At 38.6% G+C, this 13,325-nt stretch overlaps 1 protein-coding gene across 1 annotated transcript in view; it reads left to right on the top strand.

The window, feature by feature from the left end:
* Window positions 1–13,325, top strand: part of LOC145993945 (uncharacterized) — a 372,994-nt gene that overhangs the window by 324,404 nt on the left and 35,265 nt on the right. The window contains exon 5 of the mRNA XM_083129916.1: window positions 6,729–6,870. Coding sequence (XP_082986042.1) covers window positions 6,729–6,870 — 142 coding nt within the window. The remainder of the gene's footprint in view (window positions 1–6,728; window positions 6,871–13,325) is intronic.

The following is a 13,325-nucleotide window of genomic DNA, read 5'->3' as shown; positions in this document are numbered from 1 at the left end:
TTGATTGAACTGATGTTTGTAACCCGTTTTATGCACCAAGTTTGATCGATATCCTAATTGAAGAATGTAGGCCCTAACCCATTGCTATTATTATACAACCTGATTTCTACCATGGCCTCGTATATTTGTATCACAATCAGTCTAATTGCATAAAGTGAATTCTGTCCCGATTAATCTATCAGTGCATAAAGCGGAATCTACTTCGATACATTCTGCTCGCGAATAACCTCAGTGTTTAAAATTGATTCTGTCCTGAATAACCTATCTGTGCATAAGTCGATAAGAGTTTCAAAATTCAGAAAAACTTACACATTTTACTCAATTTACAATACATACTACCAACATTTGTTTCAATTTTAAGAACATCTTGTACAGTGGGCTCCATAAATATTATGCTGTATTTTATTCGGTGAAATAAGAGATTCAAAATTCAAAACATTTTACACATTTTACTTTATTTACAATTCATACTACCAATAGTTATTTTCATTTTAAAAACATCATGTACAGTGGGGTCCATCAGTATTATGCTACATTTTATTCGACCAAATAAAAACTCCAAAATTAAAAGCGGCTTCTAAATCAACATTATTTTTACAATATTCATAGACAATTTGAAGAGTAATACTCACGGTTCTCACTGTACGCTAAAAGAACCACACCCAAGTGCAACGCAATAATAACATTACTTGGCCACGGCTCACACAAATATACTACCAATATTTGTTTTCATTTTAAGAAAACCATGTACAGGGGGCTCCATAAGTATTTTGATGTATTTTATTCGACGGAATAAGAGCTTCACAATTCAGAAAAACTTACACATTTTACTCAATTTACAATACATACTACCAATATTTTTTTCCATTTTAAAAACATCTTGTACAGTGGGCTCCATAAATATTATGCTGTATTTTATTCGGTGAAATAAGAGATTCAAAATTCAAAACATTTTACACATTTTACTTTATTTACAATTCATACTACCAACAGTTATTTTCATTTTTAAAAACACCATGTACAGGGGGCTCAGTTCGTTGTTGTAGATAAATTTGAAAAATTGAAAAACCTGTCCGGAACCCTTTAACGAGCTGTCCAGGCGTTTTTTCTCCCTTCTGATTCTCGTTCTTAAGGTCAGCATACAAAAGGTCGAAATCAAAAGGTAACAATGCCATCTGAAAATAAAAGAAAAACTGTTATTTATGCACACGTCAGTATTATAAGCATAGGTTCTATTCACATTTTACTCACATATAGGCGTACGTGATGAATCCGCAAACAGATTTTTTCTAAGTTTTACCGTTTCCAAGATAACCCCACTTCCGGTCGCCATTTTGGATTTCCGAGCATAGGTTCTATTTACATTTAACTCACATATAGGCGTACGTGATGAATCCGCAAACAGATTTTTCCTAAGTCTTACCGTTTCCAAGATAACCCCACTTCCGGTCGCCATTTTGGATTTCCGAGCATAGGTTCTATTTACATTTAACTCACATATAGGCGTACGTGATGAATCCGCAAACAGATTTTTCCTAACTCTTACCGTTTCCAAGATAACCCCACTTCCGGTCGCCATTTTGGATTTCCGAGCATAGGTTCTATTTACATTTTACTCACATATAGGCATACGTGATGAATCCGCAAAAACATTTTTCCTAAGTCTTACCGTTTCCAAGATAACCCCACTTCCGGTCGCCATTTTGGCTTTCCGAGCATAGGTTCTATTTACATTTTACTCACATATAGGCGTACATGATGAATCCGCAAACAGATTTTTCCTAAGTCTTACCGTTTCCAAAATAACCCCACTTCCGGTCGCCATTTTGGATTTCCGAGCATAGGTTCTATCTACATTTTACTCACGTATAGGTGTACATGATGAATCCGCAAACAGATTTTTCATAAGTCTTACCGTTTCCAAGATAACCCCACTTCCGGTTGCCATTTTGGATTTCCGAACATAGGTTCTATTTACATTTTACTCACATATAGGCGTACATGATGAATCCGCAAACAGATTTTTCCTAAGTCTTACCGTTTCCAAGATAACCCCACTTCCGGTCGCCATTTTGGATTTCCGAGCATAGGTTCTATTTACATTTTACTCACATATAGGCGTACGTGATGAATCCGCAAACAGTTTTTTCCTAAGTCTTACCGTTTCCAAGATAACCCCACTTCCGGTCGCCATTTTGGATTTCCGAGCATAGGTGCTATTCACATTTTACTCACATATAGGCATACGTGATGAATCCGCAAACAGATTTTTCCTAAGTCTTACCGTTTCCAAGATAACCCCACTTCCGGTCGCCATTTTGGCTTTCCGAGCATAGGTTCTATTTACATTTTACTCACATATAGGCGTACATGATGAATCCGCAAACAGATTTTTCATAAGTCTTACCGTTTCCAAAATAACCCCACTTCCGGTCGCCATTTTGGATTTCCGAGCATAGGTTCTATTTACATTTTACTCACGTATAGGTGTACATGATGAATCCGCAAACAGATTTTTCATAAGTCTTACCGTTTCCAAAATAACCCCACTTCCGGTCGCCATTTTGGATTTCCGAGCATAGGTTCTATTTACATTTTACTCACATATAGGTGTACATGATGAATCCGCAAACAGATTTTTGCTAAGTCTTACCGTTTCCAAGATAACCCCACTTCCGGTCGCCATTTTGGATTTCCGAGCATAGGTTCTATTTACATTTTACTCACGTATAGGTGTACATGTAGAATCCGCAAACAGATTTTTCCTAAGTCTTACCGTTTCCAAGATAACCCCACTTCCGGTCGCCATTTTGGATTTCCGAGCATAGGTTCTATTTACATTTTACCCATATATAGGCGTACGTGATAAAAAAAAAAAAAAAAAAAAAAAAAAAAAAAAAAAAAAAAAAAAAAACGGAATTTTTCAAAAGGCTCTAGCTCCTCCCCTAATTGACGTAGAGCGAATCTGATTACATATTCGTAATCTGCACGTCGAGACCTTTCATTAGAGTGGTCGGAAGGGGGGGGTCTACGATTGAAAATAAAAAAACTAGGAAACCGCTGGTCCTAGAACAATGAAACCTGGTTCACCGGAAAGAGGACTTCATTCCGAACATATTATCTCATTACTAACAATCTCCCAAACATGTTTCCTTCTGTTCCCCTTTATCTCCAGAGTTCCAAGAAAAACAGTTAACGCCCACCTCTTATCTTATCACTTCCGGGCAGAGACGGCTCGAAACACACTAATTAACGCAGAAAACGCCTACCCCTTATCTTAGCATTTCCGCTCTTATCTTTCATTAACTCAGAAAACGCATACCCCTTATCTTATCATTTCCGCTGCATATGTTTCTCTACGATCATTTCACACTTTGAAATTGTTAACAAAGGATCAGAATGGAGAACGGGGACGATGTAAGTACCTTATATTCATTTCATTTTGTCAAATAATAAGTTCATATTTACACATCGCAACATTTATTGGTGTCGATCATCAGTTTACAACATATATACACAGAAATTCTTACACGTAATGAACCTCTACAGGGAAGTAATTATATAATATCGGTGTTGCAACAAATCACGTTCAATGCTAATATTCTTTTGAAACTCATTTTCTCCCCAAACCAAAAATGATCTTCAGGAAAATGTTGAATTATTATGCTTTTCAGAGCCTGAAAAGCGTTTTAATTCTTACATTTTGACTACAGGACGAAAACTGTCGAATTTCCCAGAATGACTCATCAATGCCATCTCTCCTCAAACACCGGATACACGTACCCATTTCCCAGAATTTCAGACTCAACAACGCCATCTGTTTTCAAACACCGGAAACACGTACTCCAATTTATATATGACGTCACACGCCAAAATAACGTAACAAAAACAAAATGGCGTCACAGAAATTAAAACATTTCATAATAATAATAATAATCCGAGAATTTCACTCATCAACGCCATCTGTTTTCAAACACCGGAAACACGTACTCCAATTTATATATAACATCACACACCAAAATAACATAACAAAAACAGAATGGCGTCACAGAAATTAAAACAATTCATAATAATAATAATAATAATAATCCGAGAATTTCAGACTCATCAACGCCATCTGTTTTCGAACACCGGAAACACGTACTCCAATTTATAACACCGGAAACACGTACTCTAATTTATATATGACGTCACACGCCAAAATAGCGTAACAAAAAACAAAATGGCGTCACAGAAATTAAAACAATTCATAATAATAATATAATAATATTTAAATTAATAATAATTTAATAATATAATCTGGTCACGTGACTTCCATTTTGTGACGTCACAGTCACGTGACTCTCAGAAATTGCAAATTCATTCAAACCTACGCCCAAAACATGTTCGGACATGTTCTATTCAGACAGAAAAACCGTTACACCCATTTCCAGGAATCTCAGACTTATCAACGGTCTCAAACGGGAAACGCCCCCCCAAAAATAGACATATATCTCATCAACACCGGAAACCCTTATCAAGTCCTCAATAACAACAGGAAACCCGCAATCTTATCAAAGTCCCCGCCCCCCACTTATCAATCTCCTCAACAGGAAGTCCATATCATTAAGCCCCGCCCACTTTCCCTCATCAACCAATCAAAACGCTCAAAACCCCCACCCTTGCTTGCCCACACGGCTTGGTCATCAATTGATCTTTGATCGATCTTTTCCAATCAATTGATTTATCGACTTCAACGGGGGTGAATAACTACTACAACCAAGAGCGCGCTGGGAAGGAAAACATTCCTCAGAGCATAGGGGGAATGCATGTGGTTTTCCCAACTTGTAAATATTTATGTGAGGAATATTCCTTCGTGCGCAATAAATGCGAATTCTTCTCTGATGCTTGTTTGGCGTTCTTTTTCCCAAGTTGGAGGATTTTTTTTCTTTTCTCGAAAAATTAGGGACTTGGAATTTTTGCAGTGGCGTACGCAAGGGGGGGTTACGTGGTATAACCTACGCTACGACTACAGGGGTCCCGGGTTCGAAAAGATACATAAGTACGTACTGTACGTTCTTACAATACTGTAAAAAGTGTACCAACATGTTGTGTAGTTACATAATTGTAATCTCTGCTATGCTTATTGCGACTGTATCGCATTTCTATTCATGTACGTACATGCATTAGTACTCTACATTATAAGTAATGCGAAATGTAAATCTGTCTTTCCATTATTTCCTGCAGCGCTCTAAACTGTTAAGACGGAAAATTTTCCTCGGAACCATCATGTTCCGGGATAGACAGGTTTTACTGTTTTGTTATATATTTATGTACATATTTTGTAATTTTGATATATAAAAATCCGGGGTCTAGTTATATATTATGATGTATACTCTATCCCAGGTATCTCTGGAGGGAGCGAACGAAAAGAAGTCGAGAGGGCTCGTCCAATGAACTCGTGACAGGGGAAGTGAGTGTGCCTACCACAGGCCCGTACCCAGGGGAGAGTCATGCCCCTCCTCGAGGCGTGCAATTTTTAAATGTTAACATATAAAAAGCTACGAAAATAACATCGATGATTTTTCAAAATTTCTATTTTGTCCTTGCATAAATGAATGTGCTTGTTATATGCAGTCTGCAATATTGGGTACTTTTAGCTATTTCTTTTTATAACCATTGATGCAAGGCTATACTAGCAGTGGCGGTGATTCGAGGGAATGAGTGGCAGGCAGTTGCCCCCACACTACTTTAACTTTTGCTCCTGCACTATGACCTCTTAATGCTAAGCCTTGTCTACCCGGTAGAGGCTCAGGCACATAATGATTCGGATCCCACTTTAAACTGTAGGTCCAGTCCCGATTAGTCTTATCTGTGCATAAAAGTGGACCTAAAACAAAAAATCAAACTTGTCTACTAAGAAGCAGTAAATTGTCCTTGCCCCCCCCACTCAATCGCCGCTACTGGCTACCAGGTGAAAATCTATCTCTCTCTCTCTCTCTCTCTCTCTCTCTCTCTCTCTCTCTCTCTCTCTCTCTCTCTCTGGAAAGGGGGGGGGGCGTAGCGGGCTATGGGTTTACTCACATTATTTAGAATTCCTTATTGCAATAATAATTGCTAATGTGTATAATTTAATTTAGAAATATATTATTTTCTAAACATAGAATTATCGTGGCTGTTCAATGGTTCTGGTATGAGAAAATGAAGGAAATTTGAAAACATCTTTAATTTGCGAAACTCAGAACTATCCGAATACTTCTGACCAGTATCGATGATTGGGTACCAAAACTGGGGAAGTGGAGGGGGACAAGGACAGTTATTTTCTCTTGGTAGAGAGGAATTAAGACGCCATAGTACGGAGACAAAAGTGGAAAAAATATCGGGAGCAACTGCCCCCAGGTCCCTTCAAATAGCCGCTACTGTGTATATATATGTGTGTGTGTGAGTGTGTGTGTGTATATATATATACACACACACACACACGAATCTGGCTCTTCCCTCAAAGAATATCGCTCCACCAACTCGCAGTCTCCTCTTCTCTACCGTTATGCGCTGCCTTGCTCCACAGATTCCCGGGACAGAGTATAGCTCTTTATTTTCCTTAAAATTAAACATATGACAATACATACTGATAAAATTAATAATATTTTTTTGGATAGGGCCAATCTCCCTAACATTCGTGAAATAAGTGTTGCTTTCATGTTGTAAAAATGAAGATTAAATGTTAAGGAAATCCGTTTCTTTTTCAGAAGACCAAGTGGAACTGGAACGAAGGTTCATTGCTTCCCTCGTAGCTCACGCATTCTTCTCAACTTTCCCCAAAAGGACGCAGAAGACGCACCCTACCCTCCAGGATTTCAATTTCAGCAACTTTTTCAAGCATCTCGACAGGTGAGAACGGGGTTGTCAGTTTAAGAATGATTCCTCGTCGCAGGAAAATTGTAAATACCAGCGTTTAAGGAAGTGAGGGATCCCGGAAAGTATGTTCTGGAATCGAGGGAAAGCATTCGGGAATGATTTCCGGATCTTCGGGATTCCGAACAGTCGGAAAATTGCAAATATCGTATTAAAGACCCGCTTTAGACGAGGCATTTTTCTTAACATTTCTGCTACGGACATTGGACATTTCCACTCAATTATTTTACAGCAATTTTAAAAAGTTGGAGAAATTACCCCTGCAAGTTCTCGCGTTTCTCTGCGTTCAGTTTAAGGCAAAAACGAGACTTTCAAAGTTGCGAGGCTATCGTTGAGCTCAAAACACGGCCCGCCATGTTAACACGTCACTACTTAGAAATCGTTTGTCGTCTGTCTTCGAGCGTGTTTACTGGGGGTAGCCACGGAGAGCCAACGTGTGCAGCAGTTTTACAAATCTGTACATATGTATTTAAACAATGGAAGATGGGGCGATGGTGAAAGGGAAAGCTATGCGTTGTAATGATCATTCTTCTATGAAATATTCCTGCTGCTCACGTGCAAGACAAATGAAAGGGTTCTGCTGCGTGCGTGTTCTCAGGTCATTCGAAAAATATTGCTTGCGAAATTGGTTACTGACCAAATTTTGAAAAATATATTTTAAAATTATATTTATCCAAATTTACCATAACCTATGTAGTGCAAAATAAGAATGTTCACATTCATTACTTTATTTATTCATATTTTACTTTATTTTCCATAAAGCAATTTCAGTTTGTGTTTCATTTCTTTTGCGCTAATTATGATAAAATAGTTTTTTCAGATAAGAGAAAATACACTGAGAAACATGGGCGCCCGCAGAGGGGGGGCCAGATGCACTTGCCCCCCTGAGATTCCTGGAAATAGTTAATATAATTCGAATAGTGAAATTGTAGAGATATTTTATAACAAAAGGTATTGTTTTCTGTTACTTACAAGCAGAAAATTACAGCAACTATTATTATTATTTGAAGTAGGGTTACATTTCATCTTATAGACTATTTTTCACGGATTATCTAACTATAAAAACAGCTTTTTCCTACATTAATTAATGTTAAGTATGCAGTTATGCAAATTGTATAGCCCTATATATATACAGAATATGGAAATTACAAATGTATGTAATTTTTTAAAAAACATAAGTTGTAGTAGTAATAGTAATGTAATAATAACAACAACACAACAAACAATAATAACAGCAGTAATAATAATAATAATGAAAGTTTGTGAGAGACTGATCCCCCTTGAGAGAAAATTCTGCGGGCGTTCTTGCTGAGAAGATTACATCACATTTCAAAGCTTAGTTTATGTGTAATTATTACAAAAAATAATGTGTATAACATTATATCACATACTGAAATGGTATGATATATTTTGAATTTTGTGCGATAAACGCCGCCTGGTCTCTTCCACTAACGCATTTATTGGTTGGTTCACACAAACCACCACTAGGGATCATATCGAGACGAGACATGGCAGTATTGGTCTCGTTCTCGTTGAGAGTTGTAAATGTCTGTTTCGTGTTTATTTGTAAATGCCTCGTTGACAGTCTCGTCTCGATTTATAAACATCCGTCTCGTTTTCGTCTCTGTTTCGGAGGGCAATTCTCGTTTTCGTCTCAAGTCCCGAAAAATATTGAATTAACAACGTATGCAAAGGCTTATCATACAGTGGAATCCATGAGTATTACCGTGCAAATTGTCCATGACTATTTTCATTAATCTTTCTCTTACATTCTATGTGCTTTTATGCTATGGAGTTTTATGTATGCTGGTGCAGAAGTTGTCAACAGCTTGTTTTGAGTTTTCTTTTATGTCTTGAAGCTCTTATTGGATCAAATAAAGTGCACGAACATGGTGATGGACAATTTGCACGGTAATACTCATGGATCCCACTGTACAAACTTTCACATTGAATAGAGATTATAAAGACAAAACTTTTCTCGATGATTTTTTGGTTCGTTTCTTTGACTCCTCGTTTCAACGCTACGAGCCCTCGAAAACTGGATATTATCCTGCTTATATATGCAAACCAAACTGCCGATTCAGAATTACCACGAATGAACTGGCGTTGTAATTATTATACACAAAATTCATGATTAAGTCAAATGTTGCAGGTTTGACTCTCGACCTGGACATGATTGTTCCTTTGTGAATGTCCTATCATTGAAGTGAAAATTATTTGGTGGGAGGATGTTTGCTCGAGACTTTGGGGACAGCTAGGGGGATGCTTCTATATGCTTCTATGGTTAACGTTATTGTTGCTCACGAGACAAGAAATTTCCCTTCTCATCTCATAAAAGGAGACAGGACAAGTGAATGTTTTCGAAACGAAACGGGAGAGACCAAAGTTTCGTCTCGTGGACAGGTTGGGTGATACCATAGAATAGTGGCGGGATATTTCGAACATTTCCCGTCACGAAGATTTCTCTCGTTAGTCGAATTGTTTCCGTCCCGAACGTCCAGATTTTAGAAGTTTCCTATCCCACTCAAAAATTTTCTGTCCTGTTCAGGAATATATGTTCCACAGACTAAAAATGTTCCTAAATAAACAGGGAGCTGCAAGTTCAAGAACGTTGTATCAATGTCAATGTTTTAAAAGTTGTTGATTTCGATTCGCTTTTGTTGGGTACGAATATTTAGTTTTTGTTTTTAAATGTAGGGATTCGAGTCTGTGAAAATGGAACTTCAAGTTGTACTTTTCTGGAAGTGTCTATTTTACATGGTTTTTTAATAATTGTGGACTTGAAAGTTATCTGTTATTAGAAGTGAAAGGTTCAGGATTCGATAAATACATACGTGATAGGTTTTGAACGCGAAAAGCGTAAGAAAGTGTGACTATCGAGTGCTACGATTGTGTTGTGACAGACATTTTTCTAGTTGTTTCAAAAGGATACCGGGAAACAATTAGATCGTCCCAACATGGAAGAAAGTAGTAATGAACTTAACGCAGCAAATGCTATGTTAGCTTTGGCTGACGTAACGGAAAACCAGAATGACTGGGCAGATATAAATGATCGAGAAGAAGTTGACATGACGGATCACAAAAGCAAACGTGTTCCCAAAAGGCAAAGAGAGGAAAACAATGAAGTAGGCCAGGAAAAAGTAGCTAAATCACCCACATCTGCTATACCTAACTTTAATTATTCTAGAGATCATTCGGGACCATATATTGTTTTATTAGAAGGAGTGGATAAAAATATTGGCAAACTAAATGGGGGAAGTTTGGGCAATTTTTTTCGTAAAAACGAAATCCCAGTTGATCTAGTAGAGCAATGTGGACGAAATCGGGTGAGAGTCACATTTGCTAGTGCACAAGCAGCCAACACGTTCGTTAATGACCGAACACTACACACACAACTAGCCGTACTGGCCCGCGTACCCCAATCGTTAGTTCAAAGAGAGGGTTTAATTTTTGGCGTGGCCATAGACTTAACAGAAACAGATATTCTGGAAGGAATTGATGCTGGTCCCATACAGGCAATAAGTGCCAAACGACAACAAAAGAAAATTTGGAACTCCGATGCGAATTTCACACTCAGAGATTCCACTGTAGTGTGTGTCACTTTTCGCGGAAACAGACTTCCAGAAAAAATTATATTAAATCTCGAAATCAAGGACGTACAACCTCGTATTAGACCTGTCTTGCAGTGCAAATGCTGTTACAGACTGTCTCATGGTGCAAATCAGTGCAAATCGAAAGCAAATTGCCCACAATGTGGATCCCCAAAGCATGGGGAATCTTGCAACAAACCACCCCAATGCATAAATTGCAAAGAACAACACAATGCTCTAGATAAGAATTGTCCAGCTAGGAGGGAAGCTCATGCCATACATACTCGTATGGCAATAGAAAATATTTCTTACTTTGAGGCTAGCCACAAAATACGGGGTACATATGTAGCCCCTCTCACAAAGGCGGAGGTATTACGATCACTACACGATCCACATACATACCCAACCTTACCTACCCTGGAAGCAGGTACCTCTTTTGGGGGACCACCGGCCTCTACAAGAAGAAACACTTATTCCAACATCGTGAGACAAGAACCTCCTACAAATAATAAAGCTAACTCTACCCAGGACTGTACACCTCTGGTGCGCCCTACACGTGGAAGAAGACGTAAAAAGAAAAATAATAAGAAAACCTCTGACACCTCGGACTCTTCTACCAGTGCCTCAGATGATGATATTTTCCATCCCTCACCCCCAATAGGATCCCGAGCCTTTCCTCCGCCTCGTAGTACAGGAGCTGGTGCACTTGGGAGAATTCCACCCAAGAGTACACCAGAAAGTATCACGATTCGTACAGACGAGAAGGTTCAAGGTCAACAAGGCCTAACAGAGACTCGTTCCGATAACACTTTACCCCCTATGCGGACATATGGTGCCAGAGACACATTATCTCCCGAACAGCGATCAATATATCGTTCTCTACTTGATCTTATTCCGGATCTATGGGCCTCTGTAGTTAATATACCAGAAATACACGAACAGGAGAAAATAATTAGAATACAAGAACTTACGTCACACCTCTTGTCTATTATGTCGGGTCGTTAATACGCCCCGATATCTTTCATATTTATCTCTATCACCTCCCCTCCCTTATCCTAAAAACATGTCCTTGCCTGTTACTCTACAATGGAACGTGCGCAGTCTATCGGCACGTAAATGCGAAATTCAAGATATGTTGGCGGATTACCGTCCACAACTTATCTGTCTACAGGAGGTGAAAGGTACACATCATGAGAACTATCGGTTACCACACTACATAATGTACGGCCCTCCCTTTGACCAAAATCAACGGGGAGTTGCTGTATATGTCCATGAAAATATACCCCATTCCGTAATTAACATTCCACATTCCCTCCCAATAATAAAAAAATACCAAGGTGAAATAGCTGCCGCCCGAATTAAATATGCTCATTATTTATTTACGCTTATATCTATGTACCTTCCACCACATCCTCTTTCTCAGAATATCCCACTCTCAGCCTTGAACGAACTTTTTACAATCATTCCGGGTCCATATTTGATAACAGGAGATTTTAATGCACATAATCACATATGGGGTAACTCTCGGACGGATAGGCTGGGAACCACAATAGAAAATTGGGTTACTGAAAATAACCTTATAATTCTGAATGATGGTTCCCCCACACATTATCCTCATAACGGATCCAGCCCGACGAGTATAGACCTCACTTTAGTATCACCACATATATTCAATAACATCAATTGGTTTAACGACATGGATTTAAGAGGGAGTGATCATACCCCAATTTTCCTTTCTTTACCGGCTAATTTATCGACTACAAGCACAACTGTACCTCCGGTTCGTCGCTGGAAACGCGATTCCATAAACTGGGAAAATTTCCGCACTTCTTTCCTCCGTTTATATTATAGTGATGATTCGGCTTCAGTAAGGACCATTACATATACCCAATTCTTGCAAATGCTAACAATCGCACTCGATGACAGCGGAATGAGACAAAAGTTTTACTCTTTTGACCGTTTTCCAAAACTCTATTGGTGGAACCCAACCTGTGCCGCAATTAAAAAAAGAAAGAAAATATTAGCAAAATTATACGCCAGATATCCTATGCCGGATACCTGGCGAGAACTAAAGAATGCCCAGGCGGTAGCGAAAAAAACATATATCAAAGCTAAACGTCAGGCATGGAAATCATATTGTCAGTCTCTTGACCTTAACGTGCCAATTAGTATAATTTGGCGGAAATTCAACTCTCTCCGACATCCCCATGTTTCCCATCCACGTCCAATTGATACTTCCTGGGAATCAGATTTTATGGATCTTCTCACCCCCCCCCCCCATCCGTCCCTATGCCTTCCCCCTTTTATGACCGTGAACCTACCGAATTTACTGATGACTTCCCAGCTATTTCAGTTAAAGAACTAAAAAATATCCTTGATAAAATCAAATCCACGGCACCTGGCTACGATGGTATTACCTATGAAATTCTAAAGCACTTACCAGTTCAAGGGTTCGAAATTCTTGCTGCGATTTATAATTATGTATATCGCAGAGGAAAAATACCACGTGGCTGGACCCAACATATTGTGATACCTATTTTAAAACCAAACAAACCAACCATGCAAGCCTCTTCATATCGACCTATAGTTTTGATACCAGTTATGGCTAAACTATTCGAACGTACCCTCCAACATAGAATCGTTTGGACACTAGAAAAACGCCAATTTTTCCCATCCACACAATTAGGATTTCGCATCGGTCTTGGTAGTCAGGATGCTATTGCTACACTCACTGTTGCTATTCAAAATAGCCAACTCCTGAGACAATTTTGCTTCAGCTTATTTGTTGACATCGCTAAAGCATATGACTCCGTTGACATTTCAATATTATGCAATCTTCTT

The sequence above is a fragment of the Lepisma saccharinum genome, chromosome 10 (genome assembly GCF_977018435.1).
Source record: "Lepisma saccharinum chromosome 10, izLepSacc3.1, whole genome shotgun sequence".
NCBI lineage: Eukaryota > Metazoa > Arthropoda > Insecta > Zygentoma > Lepismatidae > Lepisma > Lepisma saccharinum.
This window is presented reverse-complemented; position numbering and strand designations above follow the sequence as displayed.